The 14,878-nt window shown below is 37.3% G+C and overlaps 1 protein-coding gene across 1 annotated transcript; it reads left to right on the top strand.

Moving 5' to 3' along the window:
- The first annotated feature begins 10,383 nt into the window (after positions 1-10,383).
- LOC139688502 (larval cuticle protein A3A-like) lies at positions 10,384-11,516 on the top strand. Its single transcript, XM_071586058.1, has 2 exons — positions 10,384-10,395; positions 10,977-11,516. The coding sequence occupies exons 1-2, from the start codon at positions 10,384-10,386 to the stop codon at positions 11,514-11,516; spliced, it is 552 nt and encodes a 183-aa protein (XP_071442159.1).
- Positions 11,517-14,878: the final 3,362 nt, after the last annotated feature.

The following is a 14,878-nucleotide window of genomic DNA, read 5'->3' as shown; positions in this document are numbered from 1 at the left end:
CTCGCCGCCCCTGCCTTATCTTTTTAAAACGTACGCTACATTTCATAACAACTAAATTGTGGTCTGAGTCCGCATCCGCTCCCGGGAAGCTGTGGGAATTTATCACACTGTTCCTAAACCTGTGTCTAACCAGGATATAATCTAGCTGATATCTTCCCGAGTCACCTGGCATTTTCCATGTATACCTGCGTCTTTTGTGGTGTCTGAACCAAGTGTTGGTGATAACTAAGCCCTGTCTCCTGCAGAACTCAACTGCTTTCTCCCCGCGGTCATTCCTCGTGCCTAAACCGTAGTCCCCCACCTCATCACCATCTCTTCCTTCGCCTACCGTCGCATTCCAATCCCCCATCACTATCAAATGTTTCCCTGCAGGAACAAATGCAATCATGTCCTCTAACTGATCGTATATCCTATCGACCTCTTCTTCCTTATGGTTGCTCGGTGGCATGTATACCTGGATAATAACTAAGTTCGTCGGTTCTGCTTTTATCTCCACTAGTAGTATTCTATCCGTTACCTGCTCTATGTTGACTACGCTTCTTCCTACCTCTTCATTTAATACTATGGCAACCCCTCGTTGGCTCTCGTCCCCACCGCTGTATATTATTCTATACTTATCACTCCAGTAATCCCCGCTATCTTTCCATCTCACCTCGCATAGACCTAAAATATCTATATTTCCCTTTTCCATCTCTCGCTTAACATTCTCCAATTTCCCCGTCCTCATCATTGTCCTAACATTCCACGTTCCTATTCTAACTAATTTGGTCTTCTTCTCCTGCGTCTTCTGTCCTGCTGCTGCTGGTTTTCCCTTGCAAGGGTTTCGTGGGATGACGACCGCGGAAGCCTTGCCTCCCCCGCTGCCGGGCACGACACACGGCCGATTGGGCCGAGCCCCGTGGTTGCCAGGACTCAAAATATCTCTATTGTCCATCATATTTTTCTAGGGAATGATAATTGAGGTGGTTTCCCGTTGCCTTCCTCAATAGTGTTTTTAACGTGACACCATCACTTACTGGCCGCCCCACTGGGGTCAGACGCCATTGCAGCCGCCTCACTGAGGAACAGACGCTGCGTGGACTACCTTTCGTCTGGCTCCTAACCTTCGACCTATCTGGCATGGGTGACCCTACCAGGAGCAATTTTTATTACTCCCGCCAGTACAGCTCTAGGGGTCATCGGAACGCACAAGCCCTTCCACCACGTCAAGGTTGTAGTCCGGGGAGGGGATATACATATATATATATATTTATATATATATTTATACCAACACATAAAACACATAAATCTAGTATAGATAATACCTTAATGAAGTTCCCTAATGTTTGATGCACACGCATATATATATAAATAGTTAAAAGAGAAAATTTCTCTTTATGAATATTTTTTAAAAGTCAGTGCGATAGGTATAGGATGAGAACATAGATAAACAAATCAAAGGTTAAGTGATTTTCGAGAAAAAAAAAATGATATAATCATCAAATTGGGAGCTCATAAGCCTGTGAACTGGTGAAAGAGTTTACCTATATCGGAGGTTTTACCTGTAAGAGCAAAAGAAGCAGGGAAATTAAAAGAAGGATTGAGAGGGAAAGAAGCTTTCGCAAGGAGGAGGAAATTGATGACCGAGACGTTGAGTTACGATTTTAAGACGCGGCTCGACTAGGGTTTGATTTGGAGTCTGGTTTTTTACGAAGTGGAAACATGTTTATTGAAGCAATATGATATATGTATGTTGAAAACATTTGAAACTGTGAGCGTGGAGAAGGTTGGAGAAGATGAAATGGAAAGAAAGTAAAACGAGGAAATGCTAGGCAGGGTCAGGGAGGAGAGAAGATTGTTGGGAGAAATCCAGAGGGGACAGGAAACATTGTAGCAGATTATTTCTTTTTTTTTTGCCTAATGTATAGTTAATTTATATATAACCTCCATCTTTCTTGAATCTTCCTCGGTTCAATTAATAATATTGCTGACTTGTCTTTAATTTTTTTCACCAATTCTACATTTTCACATCATGACAGTGTTATCACCTTTCTGCATCGTGCACCAATTTAACCCCACCTTTGTAAAATTGTCTCGCATTGCATCTTTCATCACGCTTATTTTGCTTGGTTTGTTTCCCGCCTCAGTTTATTACTTAACTCTTTATACTTCCTTCGGCCTAAATCTGTGTTCATATTCTTCCGTTTCCCTCTAGTCTATCTTTCTAAAAATTTCGCCCGTTATCCAAGGGTTTCACGTCATTTTCCTAGTTGCTGTTCCTATGGATTCCTTTGCAACTTTCGATTTTCCTTTCTTTGGTATGCTTCCATTTCTCTTCTACAGTAACCATCTCCAATTCCATACCCATCATAATCTCTACAGGCAGCGGATACTTCTTTCTTGTCGTTGCTGTTAATGCTTTTACATGCTATTTCATAATCCGGCTTCCTTATTTTATCTTTTTGAATTGGACACTACACTTCAATATAACGAAATTGTGGTCTGATTCCGCATCCGCTCCATTAAAACTGTGCGAATTAATCGCGCTATTCCTAAAATTTGCGCTAAACCATTCTATAGTCAAACTGATATCCTTCTATACCCCCAGGTATTTTTCTCGTATAACTACACCTAAAAATTGAATTCCAACGGCAAATCCATAATTTATATTCGTTAAGTCCTTTATTCCACTCGCTAAAGAAAGAATGGAACGAATACACTTTTTCCAGAAAAAGGCATTATTTTTCATCAATTGAACCTTAAACCAAAAAGGATCATCTGAGGTAACAATAAGTATCTTAAACGGATTCATTACATGCACGCACACAAACGATACACAATTATTCTATAAGTTTCCGGGTATCCTCAATTCATGTGTGTACTTATTCACAGATAAATGGAACAATAGAATTATATCCAAAGCCAAAATGGTGAGGTTGGTCAGGAATGCTGATGATTAAGCATTTATTAAAATTAAGAAGAGTTCCAAAAACAAAATATTAGGTGTGTGAAGGAGAAGTGTAGATATTTCTTGTTTTCTGAATTTCAAGTGAAGAGAATATCAAAGCACTAAGGAATGATCAACGTATACATATTGAAAACCCACTTGAACAGGAGGAAGCTATCTAATACCATAATGGCCAAATAACAATTTGCATGAATACTTTCATGCTGATTTTATCATGCCGTGTTACCTGGAAGGTTTCTCAGTTTACTGATTTTGATAACTGTTAATCCGATTTTAAATTTGCAGGCCGTTCTACTAATTCATGTAGCGTTTAGAGTACTTAGGTAAAATACAGGTGAGTTTTTTTTTAAAGAACTGATACCAGCATGTCAACGCATAAACATTTCTGGAAAAAAGCCGGTTGCCGTGAAACACCATTTAAAAGAATGAATAACGTACTTGATGTAGAGAGAGATCTGTCGTGCGAATATCAGCCATAAGAACATTTTAATGACGAATCTCCGTATAACTCTTAATGTAACGTACTTTTTAAAATGCGTGATGTCATTTTCCTACTTCGAAACAGCAGGGAATCCATACAAATTTTAACTATGGTCATTTTTAGTCTGCTTTTGAACAAAATCAATGCATGACATTTGCGCGTAACGCGCAAGTAGACGAATAGGATGAATTATTTGAATTGCACAGAAAAAGTATTTTTGACATAAATATTTTTAAAAAACCATTTCTTCACGAGTATAAAATGTTATTTACAAACACATAATTTCAACTAAGCAAAATTGAATAGACACTGCCAAATATTACCTAATCTTACGAAATGTTTTAAAACCAATATAATGAAAATATATGATTTGAGTTACTGTAGCTTGATTAAAGGAGTTTTTTGTTTTTCTTTGAGTGAAACAATGCAAGTGTGATAATGGGAACATTTTTACTACCTAGATTGATTAAAACTATTGAAGACGGATTTTTCCCAGGAAAGTTACTTGAATGGTGGCATCAACAAAATCTTTGGATCGGATTCCTGACATAGGGTCCCAGATTAAAATGGATTATCAATTCATTTCAGCGTAATACAGCCATAAGATATCTTCTATAAATACACTTTTTAAGAAAAGGCTAGATTTCCTGAATATTTTTCAGGTTTTTCTGGCAATGGCTCACTAATATTATGATTTAATTCCACGCCAAACTATAAGAACGCAATTAACTGTTGCGCATATTAGCATGGCATTTCACGTTAAGAAAGCAAACATAAGATTGTTGCCAGCTATAAATATGGCGTACCTTTGAAAAATTAAATTAAAGATGAGAAAGTAATTTTTTTTGTTGGGCGTTTCTCCATGCATCGGGCATATTTTTTACTGTATTCACTTCCTTCATCAAAAATACATTTTCCTATGACAAAGGTATTTCACTAATAATACCCCGATACAAATATTTTGTGAAAGAAATCTTATGCCACTTTTTACTATTTTCGAGAACAAATTTATAATTTGAATGATCGCATTTTTTTTGCTACTACTTTTGAGCTACTATTATGTTCCAAGTAATATGGTGAAAATCAACAAATATATTTTAATACATGAAATTTTCACTCAATTTTAGTTGTGTGAAGTATTGTTCCATCATATAAGAAACCCTAGCCCCAAGAAACTTGTCTCTCCGAATAGAACCCTGAGACAAAATTTCAAATCATGCCAAAAGTATTATTTTCTCGTTATTTGTTTCGTTTAACGTAAACCCGTACTTTAAAATTCATAAAAGATTTTTAATTCCCTTGACCTAAACAGTTGAATCACTTAATGGCTGCAAATTTTCTCATCGAAATGTAAGCAAACATTTGTCTATTTCAAAAGATAAGTACCTGTAGCAAATATTTAAGGAAATATGGATTATCAATAATTTCCTAGAGACAAGAATTATATACACCACACTGACGCATCAACAAGGCAAGCATTCGATTTCAATGCCTCTTCCAGAAGTTGGATTCATTCGTTTTTATTTATCTATTGTACCTGTACATTAACTTTCGAATTAACTATATTCGCTTGAAGATCCTTCATGATTAGTGTAAAATATTTTCACTTATTTCTTCTCATTTTCGTTTCTGACTATCGTTTTACAATTAAAAACAACACCCTATCCACAAAATCATTTATATTTTCAATGCACTCTGATTTAAAATTAGGACAGTGAATGAAACGTTCCGTGGGAAACCTGCAGTGCGCTTTTAGGTGAATTAACTGCCGATGCAAGTTGTTTTGTGATTTATAACATTTAAAGGAAGTATATGGATATTAATTAAAATAATTCGCTTCCATTGCTTGAGGAAAAAGATTAACAACTTCAGACAAAATAAGCACAACAAATTCCCATGATTATAGTTTCTGCACAGCTGTGATATTGTCATGACTCATCGTCCAATTTCTGCATATTTTATGTTAATGATTAGGAAATGCTCCTGTATGAATATATGCATGGTTGATGCACAAATACAAAAATAGAAATTCAAGAGAACGACAGTTCTAAGGAAAATTTTTTTCCCTTTTTATGAAATAACCAAAAACCCATAAGAATATTTCCCCAGTACACAGAATCAGAGAGGACAACTTTCAATTAAAAATCACTGTATACACAAATGGGAACAATAAATATAAATTAATTACTTCAAATTTTCAACAGTAATAGGTACATTTTTTTGCGATTGCTTACATGAATGATAATTTTAATCCAGCGCGTAATCTAGCACATATTCTAAGGTGAACTCGATGCATGGATTCATAGGAGAATTTGACTGCGAATCCAAATCGCTGGGCTAATTTTTTTAGAACAACATAACGTTTAGAGTAATATGTCAAATCAAGACACACTAGACTTCATTAAGAACCTGGAGTAAATAGGATAATAAATAAAAATACTGTCGCGTCAACTCTTAACTACGAGCATTACGGTAAAAAATAACCTATTAGGATGGAAGAGGAATACGGAAAAAGTTTCGGCGTTCCTGACCTTGAGCGAATTCCGTGTGACCATAAGAGACATGACTGACCTTGAACGAGTTCAAAATCACGCAATACGAGTCGAGAATGCGGCAAAAGAAAGGGAAAGGTGGGGAGAAACTGGCCGTCAAGTGGAAGGGGCGGAAAATCTTGTCCCAAAAAATCAACCATGCCAATAACCTGTCGCGCCTTCTTTGTGCCTGCGCACGCGACAAAATGTGCGAGTTGTGACTCATTCCCCTGGCAGGATAATGTGACACCTTACGACTATTTTCTACAATAAAGATTAAAAACGAAAAGCAGCGTATCCAAAACATGGAGGGTTAGATACGGTGACGGCGTTCTTCGGGTGACTTACTAAAAGGGGCTCGAATCGTCCTCAATGTGGTTGGTTAGCGTTAGAAAGTATTCGAATGATGGAAGCAGAAGATAATAGGCGTTGACAGCCAAAGTCACCAAATATGAAATACAACTCATAAAACATAAATCTCAATGTCGAATTCCTTAATTTTGAATCGCATCTACATGCATGTAATGAGGAAGACAATAGAGTCAAACTTTCTTAGCAGGACTTGTCGATCCTTTACCTATTGATCGTCGCACATCCAACCATTATCAAGCAGCCTTTGGAATCCAATACATGGAAATTGACTAATAATTCCATTGTAAATTTGAAATACTGGCAGCCAATGGTGAGTAAGTACTAAGTTAAGACTACAAAATCGTGTCGGGGATCGAAAACCCAAGATAGAATAAAACGGTTCGCTGGATCCGCAGACTAAGAACCCGTCAGGTACGAAATGAAAGAAAGATACGAGTTGAAGGGAAAACAACCAGGGGAAAACAATTAAAGTTGGAAATGAAAACATCGATGGCTGCAGTTGACTGATAATTAATGACGATGACGCGGTTTAGCACTTCCCGGAATTAACTCGATACTTTCACATGAGATTATCTTAATCATTACCTCGACCTCCTTCCGTATTCTAGGATGCCTTCGAATAATAATTTCACTCTGAAAATTCCTCACTGAGTGCTAAGCATACGCGCCATATGATTTGTCACGAGGTACGTGCATTCAAGTCGTTCGATTTACATTCATAATGATTTCTGATAACTTTTTCTAGATCGTGTTTGTCTCCTTTCCGTAGGAGCTGCTAATTAACCTACATTGTGTCCACAGAACTATCACAACAACTATCATTCATCAGACGTCCATTAATATAGTTCAGTTTAAGTTCCGTTATGACGCTAGTTTGCTCGCGTGTCTGACAAACTTCTCGATCGCAAATCTTTAAACATTCATCAAAATATGATTATTTTTTCACAATTTAGAATTCTGGCGTCACCGTAACACATGTTGGTCATCGTGAATGGAGACGGCTTGAATGCCAGACTAAGTGGCGTATCTGAATTTTTTTATCGCGACTTCAAAAAAATACACTTTCTAAGTTCTCAAAAGACAGCTGCCACTAACATTGACCCACATAATCCAAAAGAATTCGTGGAGACAACATCATAATTGTAATAATAGACAACAATTTAGCAGCATAATCTCAATATAATATGGGAATCCTAGAATAGATTTTGCCAAAGGCACCTAATCAAAGCGGTTTAATTTTGCTTGCCAAGTGCGTATTTTACTATTATAAATACTACATACATTAGATTTCAACGAACGTACACGAAATAATTTTTGTTTTAAAATTCAGTTGATAGGAGGTCTGAACGAAAAAGGATAAATATCAAAGGCTTTTTACTCGTACGTGGTGTGGGCGTGAAAGTACGCGTATGAGTAGATACCGACATACAGAGAAACGGCTCACATTTGCTAGAATCGACAGAATGTTCTGCAACGTGTTTCTCAACTCCTCTTTGCGTCATCGAGATAGCAGGTCTTTCCAATTTTTTTTAAATCACAGCGGAGCAATTTACAATTCGTGGGTGGAAATCATTTCGGAGGCAGAAAGTAGACTGGTTTGTTCCCAATGGATCGAATGGGATCAATTTCGCCAACTTAAAGGAAATCAAAGTGGATCGCGTGCAGGCAACTTCAGCTTTGAATTAATGGTTATAATAGTTACCTAAGGGCAGTTTTAATAGGCAAACCAAAATATGAGATTAATTACACCACTATAATTAGGTAAGTAATTGGATGGCATGCGGATTTTTAATGAACTGACGACAAGCTGAGAAAATCCGCGCATTGTCATTAACTTAAAACGAACTTTATAGAGCCCGGAGACGGAAGCAGCAATGCTTTTTAGGTGCTCTCCACACAGAATCGGAACGAGAATGCCACACTGAACGCCGACGCCGCCAGAATTAGAACCAGTGCCCCCGTAGCGAGGGATGTCGGACTAGGAAATCGAACGAATGCCGCTACATGATAGATAAAACATTCTTCCCATAACGGGACTGAGAGCCCACATGGCAAAAAGTATAACATTTCTGCTTGTGAATGGTATTTCGACGAAAATCACTCAAAATGAGAGGCTTTCCGCGATTATGACTGACTCAGGTTTCCTACTCTGGATGAACATATACCACTCTTTTTGAAATACATGATGTAGAAAATTCCTCTCATAGGTATCTAAAATATGCATGGGGATAAAAATTAACATAACATTGTTTGAACATTAAATTTGGTTCATGAGTCACAAATTTGTCTTAAAAATAGCGAATTGATTACAAATTTCAATTATCGAGGAAATTAAATCGCCACGAAAAATTTCATGGCTATTCATACACTTTTCATATTAATTGATTCAAAAACTGGGAAAAATAGAATTATAAAAACGTAATTATTTATTTTAAAGAGCACAAGAAATATTTATTTTAATTTTATTCACGCTTACTGTCATGGAGTAGTCGACGTCGTCATCGAAAAAATTACGGCTACAACAAAATGAAATAATAAATCTCCTCAACGCTCGCTAGGCAACGGATAGACTATATACGCATGCAGAAAAATGATACGGGGCGTTATATACATAAATGAAAAAGAATCGTCTATGTTAATATGATTAAAATTAGGCGAGCCCACGAGGCAGAGCCAACGAGATTTCTTTTTGAATTCCATTTTCCTATAATCAGGTTGAGAAAACTTGATTCTCGCCGTGAATGACTTCCTGCCACATTCTTAGTAATGACCCGATACCGCGGGAGATTACGTGACCGGCATAATAATTTACGATTAAAATTTGGAGAACCATAAAAACTAATATCTAATACAGATAAGAGTACGTTAGGAAATAAATATAATCAACAACTCATCTAATTATCGTTCCAAAATGAAATTAAGGAATACCAGGGAAATATACAACATGTATTCACAGGCCAAAGACAACTAAAACAGCTTCCTTATGGATTACATTTCGTTTGTTTTTCTCGTTATGAAATTTCAACGGAAGTTTGGAATAACATACAAAGCAGGATTTTAGTGACGAAATGTGAAGGCGTGTCAAGTTTGATAAAGCATAAAGTAATAATGATTTCTCCAACCCAGAACCAAGTGCGGGAGAGAATGCAATCTTGTACACGCTTCCCGCAAGGATTTATCCTGTGACCATTGTCGATAAAATTGGCTTGACAATTAAACTAAAATGCTTTAAGAAACCAAGAGAGCACCACTGAGAATTCTTCGGTTAAATCCTTTTTTTTGCTTGGAAAGAACATACGTTCAAAATGTTCAGTTTTTTAATATCAGCATCCACTTGCGACTTGTTTACATATAATCTCCTCCGCGTAATTCAACACTTCAATTAGCGCGTGAATAGATCGCTGACATAAAAACTTATTAAAATAAGTAATACATTCATTTTGAAGAAATCGACTGTTTAAGTACATTTTGCCAATATTAAAACATCAAAGATATTTTTTTAGCCCGCAGTATGTTCAAATATTGAACGTATCCCAAAATTCAGGGCATTTACAGAGGCCGAACAACTGAAGGAGCGGCGGCGACATGAGCATATCACGTGAATTCTAGAACCGGCGCAAGTGGCACACCCCAGAAAAACTCATTGCAAGATATAGGCCAAGTACACTCATGCACCGCACTGTGATGGGCCTATTGTCTAAAAACTACCAGAAGATAATTCATAATAAATTTGAAGTAAAGAAATTTTGAGAATTTATTCAATGGAGAAACATGCCCGATACTTTCAGAGGGGGAGGAAGAAAGGACGCAAGGACAAGGAGAAATAAAATTGAAAAGACAAGTAACGTAGTCGCGGAAGGCGTGGTCATAGACGGTGCAGTGAAAGACTTCATGGCCCGAAGCGAACAAGCTTGGACCACCCTCTCAACGAGGCGATTACATCAGCGCGCTGTGAGGGAAAGGACGGGGGGGAAGGTGGCAGGGGCCGGTCGACTTTTGTATAAATACTGTAGTGGGAGACAGCAAGAGCACTTGTGAACGAACACTCGAAAATGGCACTTAAGGTGAGTCGAAGGGACGCACTCGAAACTCTTAGCTTCTTGCACGCGGATTTAACACACCTGATCGTTAGAGTCAACCGCGTGTTCGGGCTTGTATCCTGGGGTAAAGCATCCGAGGGATAGCGACGTGATACTTTTTACCGTGTTACGCATTTAAAATGGAGTCGCAACTAAAGCGCGCACATATACAGCAGGGACATACAACTTTGATACTTCCTAACGTGAATTGCTTCACTTCACGCTGCGGCTGGCCTTACGATGGGCCCGAGCGTGGTCCGCGTTAGAGCCTAAAATTTTTTTCCACTTTCATTAGCCACTGAAATATGGCAAGGCCAGTTTATTATAACACAATCATTTGTTTAAACCAATTTACCCTTTATTAACTGTCCTAACTTCTTTAATGAAACCATTTAACTCCAGTGGATTATATGCTACACATAAAATACTAGTAAAGTAACATAGCGCTCCACATTTAACATCGACTACGGCGTCGAGAGAAACGAATCTTTAAACACTAACTGTAAATAATTAATGTGACTGAATCATTACCATAAACTAAAGCAATTCCTGATAACCCTTTTCAGTTGGTCGTCCTCTCCGCCCTCGTGGCCGTCGCTAGCGCCGGGTACCTCGGTGCCCCCGCCGTCGTGGCCCCCACCGTGGCCCGATATGCTGCCCCCGCCGCCTACCACGGATACGCCGCCGCACCTCTTGCCTACGCCGCCCGCCCCTTCGCCTATGGCGCACCCGTCGCTAAGGCCGTCGTCGCCGCTCCCGCCATCGCCAAGGTCGCCGTCGACACCGACTACGACCCCAACCCTCACTACAGCTACTCTTATGACATCCAGGATGCCCTGACCGGAGACTCCAAGGGACAGTCTGAGACCCGCGACGGAGACGTCGTCCACGGAAGCTACAACCTCGTTGAAGCCGACGGCACCCGCCGTATCGTCGAGTACACCGCCGACCCCGTCAACGGATTCAACGCCGTCGTGCACAAGGAAGGTGCCGTCGTCAAGGCTGCCGTCGCCGCTCCCGTCGTCGCCAAGGCTTACGCCGCTCCCATCGCCTATGGCGCTCCCTTCGCCAAGGCTTACGGCGCACCCCTCGCCTACCACGGTTAAATACCAAACTCTCAACTTTATAACACCTATCTAATTTATTTCTTTGGATGTATTCACATATTGTGAATCATTCAACAACATTCTAAGAAAATAAACTTTTCGCTAATATAATCAATTTTTTCAATCATTACTTCACCAATTTTCCCTGTAGTACAATCAAAAGAAAAGATCGCATAAAGCTGGAATACCAAAAGATTAATTCTTGTTACTTGAAAAAAAAATGCTGGGTAAAATGATGCGAGGTAATCGGATTAATAATCATTTTCTTCATGGAGGATACAACAAATTTGAATGAAAAACTGGAAAGTACGATGCATAAGAAGGAGTAATACGAACATCTTTGAAGTCATTGGAAGGGAAACCTTGTCAACTGATTATAAATTATTAAGATTATACATTATGACAACCCAACGTGATGACAAACTAAATACAGTTTGGAACTAATATCTAGGTTAATAACGAATATCAAGAGCGGAGACAGTGTAGACCCGATCGAGGGGAGGGTGGAGATTTGACGCTGGAAGAATGACAACTATATTCTGGAGTCTTTCCAGATGCGGCTTTAGAGAATGACGGAGGAAAAGATTCGGAAAGGCATGAGGAGCAGATGAATTTTTCGATTTGGCAGAGAGAAAAGATTTTCGATTAAATTAGGAAATGGTATTGAAGGTACAAAAACCACAGAATACATCCTCAAGGATGGTTTGATATGTCAGGGTAGATCACACCTTTCGACAACTGAAGGTGTGCGGAAATCATGTAAAAGGTAGTCCATTTTCCCGTTGCTCCCTACGGAATCCAGGGAAGATCTGGGAACAAAAAAAATCACACAGCTGGCGTAATTTTGGTTGCATCCGAAACCACCCAGATTCCCCGAGTCCATTAGCTAACTGTTTTACCAATTACCCACTCACAGGTTAGGTATATACGACATCGATGCGTGGATTAGATGAATGTATGGGCCTTCCAATTTTCAATAGGGTGGGCCTTAGACATGAGAAGGAGATAGAGACATTACGATCAACAAGAGGAGAGCTAATAGGAGAATGTAAGCTTATTTAATTATCACAAAATGTTTACCTCGCAATTAATGCTGAGCGTGAACGGAAAAAAAACTCTTATAAAGCATAGCATTATTGTTGTTACTATATAATTATTACTGCTAGATGACTCAGCACTTAATAAGGTAAAATTTTGAAATATATTTTCTTGCTTGTGGAGAATTGCTAGTTTAATACCAGAAGATCTTTTGGGATCGTTTAGTCGTTTTTCTGTGGGAGTAGGAACAAGAAAATTTAGAGACAACTAAATTTTCTTACTCCAACAAATGAATCCCAAACCATAGTCACTCGGCAAATCAATAGACACCATGAACGGTGTATAGTGCACGCCAGTAATGGATATTTTAGGAATTTTGCCAGATCGCATTTGTCAATAATGAGTATATTTTTATCATGAATTCCAGACATATTTAATGGATACCATGCAAAAAAGGAATCAACTTTTACTGCGTAAATTTGACCAATTTTATTGTTTACACTTCATTTTTTCTATTTCTTAATCATCAAGGGTTCTTATAGGCAATTGTTTTCTCAGCGTAAAATTATCATTAAATGACCATCAGGCTTGTCATTGAATACAGTTTATTAGCAGATTTGCACTTTATCGCAATTTTTTACTGAGCGAATAACAATATTTAACTTAGGAAACGGCGATCTCGGAAGATATGAGTTCCTGCTAGAAAAAAGAAAACCTTTAATTGAAGAAAATCTTCCTCAAAGGAGGCACATCATGCGGGCTCATGTTGCATGCCAAATTGTCTTTAAAGATTAGAAATAATCCGTACCGTGCCTCTCGAATGATTAATGGACCCTAGCCATTAGCGAGAACAGATCTCAAAAATGAACGATTCCGCGAAATTTGCTGATTGAACCGCCAAAGAGGTAACACTTGAAATTATTGAAAAGAATTTTTAATTTTATAACATCGACATTTTTATAATGAGTTATGAAAATTTAATTGGCAAGATAGATCTTCAGACCGCTTCTGAAAAATAATTTTCGAAGGTTTCATTTCCAAAAAAAAACTGCTCTACACATACTTTCCCCAGTATGACGCTTAAAGATATATTTTACATTAAGTCCACAAGTGAACTATTTCCCAGATCAATGAAAAAAGCAGCGATTAATGGAGAAATATATATATATATATATATATATATATATATATATATAAATATATATATATAAATATATATATATAAATATATATATATATACATATATATATATATATAAATATATATATATAAATATATATATATATACATATATATATATATAAATATATATATATACATATATATATATAAATATATATATATATATATATATATATATATATATATATACATATACATATATATCGTACACATATATATATATATATATATATATATATATATACACACACACGCACTTTAACATTTCAGGTAATGATTGTTAATCCGAGCGGAAAATCAAAGGCAACAATGTTAGTCTTACAATTAAATGTTCCAACAATTTTTTAAGTTCCAATCATTCCATTTAACGGTTAAAATTTATAAAATGGTAAGGCCATAATGAATAAAAGCGCTATTTCTTACAGGTTTTCGTTGAAAAATAATAAATTCAGTTAGCTCTTTAAAGAAAACTGTAACTAATAATGGAACTTATGGTTTTATCTTTTTCGATCTGCAGTGGTAACAACGTATTAATCACATGCATGAATAAATGCACACCCTCGTACATAGACAGTCGACAAAATGGTCATAAGGTATAATTCCGTTGGTAATTCAAAGTTAAAAAATTTCACCGATACAATACCTTGAAAAATCATCTCGACAGCATAAGTTATATCACGCATTTATATCAGTCTAGCAGAAAGGGTCGGCTCCGTTAAAAAAAAACGAAAAATATATATTAATTACATATCTACTCTTCACAAGTAAACACCGAAAGACTCTTGATATTTGTATTCCTGTACGTATTTGGACCTTTCTTTTCTTTTGTCGCTCTGTCAACAGGTAGGTCCAATCATACATTCTTTTTACTTGGAAAACATTGTTTTTGCTGGGCCCAACACTTCCTTCATACCAAATTACTACTATGACATTTTCCCTCTGAAGTTCTCCCCAAAACGCCTTTTCTTAAGTCTTATTTCTGCTCACTGTCGATTAGTACAATAGTTATAATGACCTTCTTCATGGACCTTTGGAATAACCTGAGTCTTGAGAATTCCACTAGTTTTCTATTTATATGATTTACTATTATCCTACGCATAATAGTAAATCATATAAATAGTTAAATACTGCAGTAAAAGTT

This window comes from Hetaerina americana, unplaced genomic scaffold (genome assembly GCF_022747635.1).
Source record: "Hetaerina americana unplaced genomic scaffold, ioHetAmer1.1.p SCAF_1, whole genome shotgun sequence".
In the NCBI taxonomy this organism is placed as follows: Eukaryota; Metazoa; Arthropoda; class Insecta; order Odonata; family Calopterygidae; genus Hetaerina; species Hetaerina americana.
Note: the sequence above shows the minus strand (reverse complement) of the source record. Positions and strands in the feature narration are given on the sequence as shown.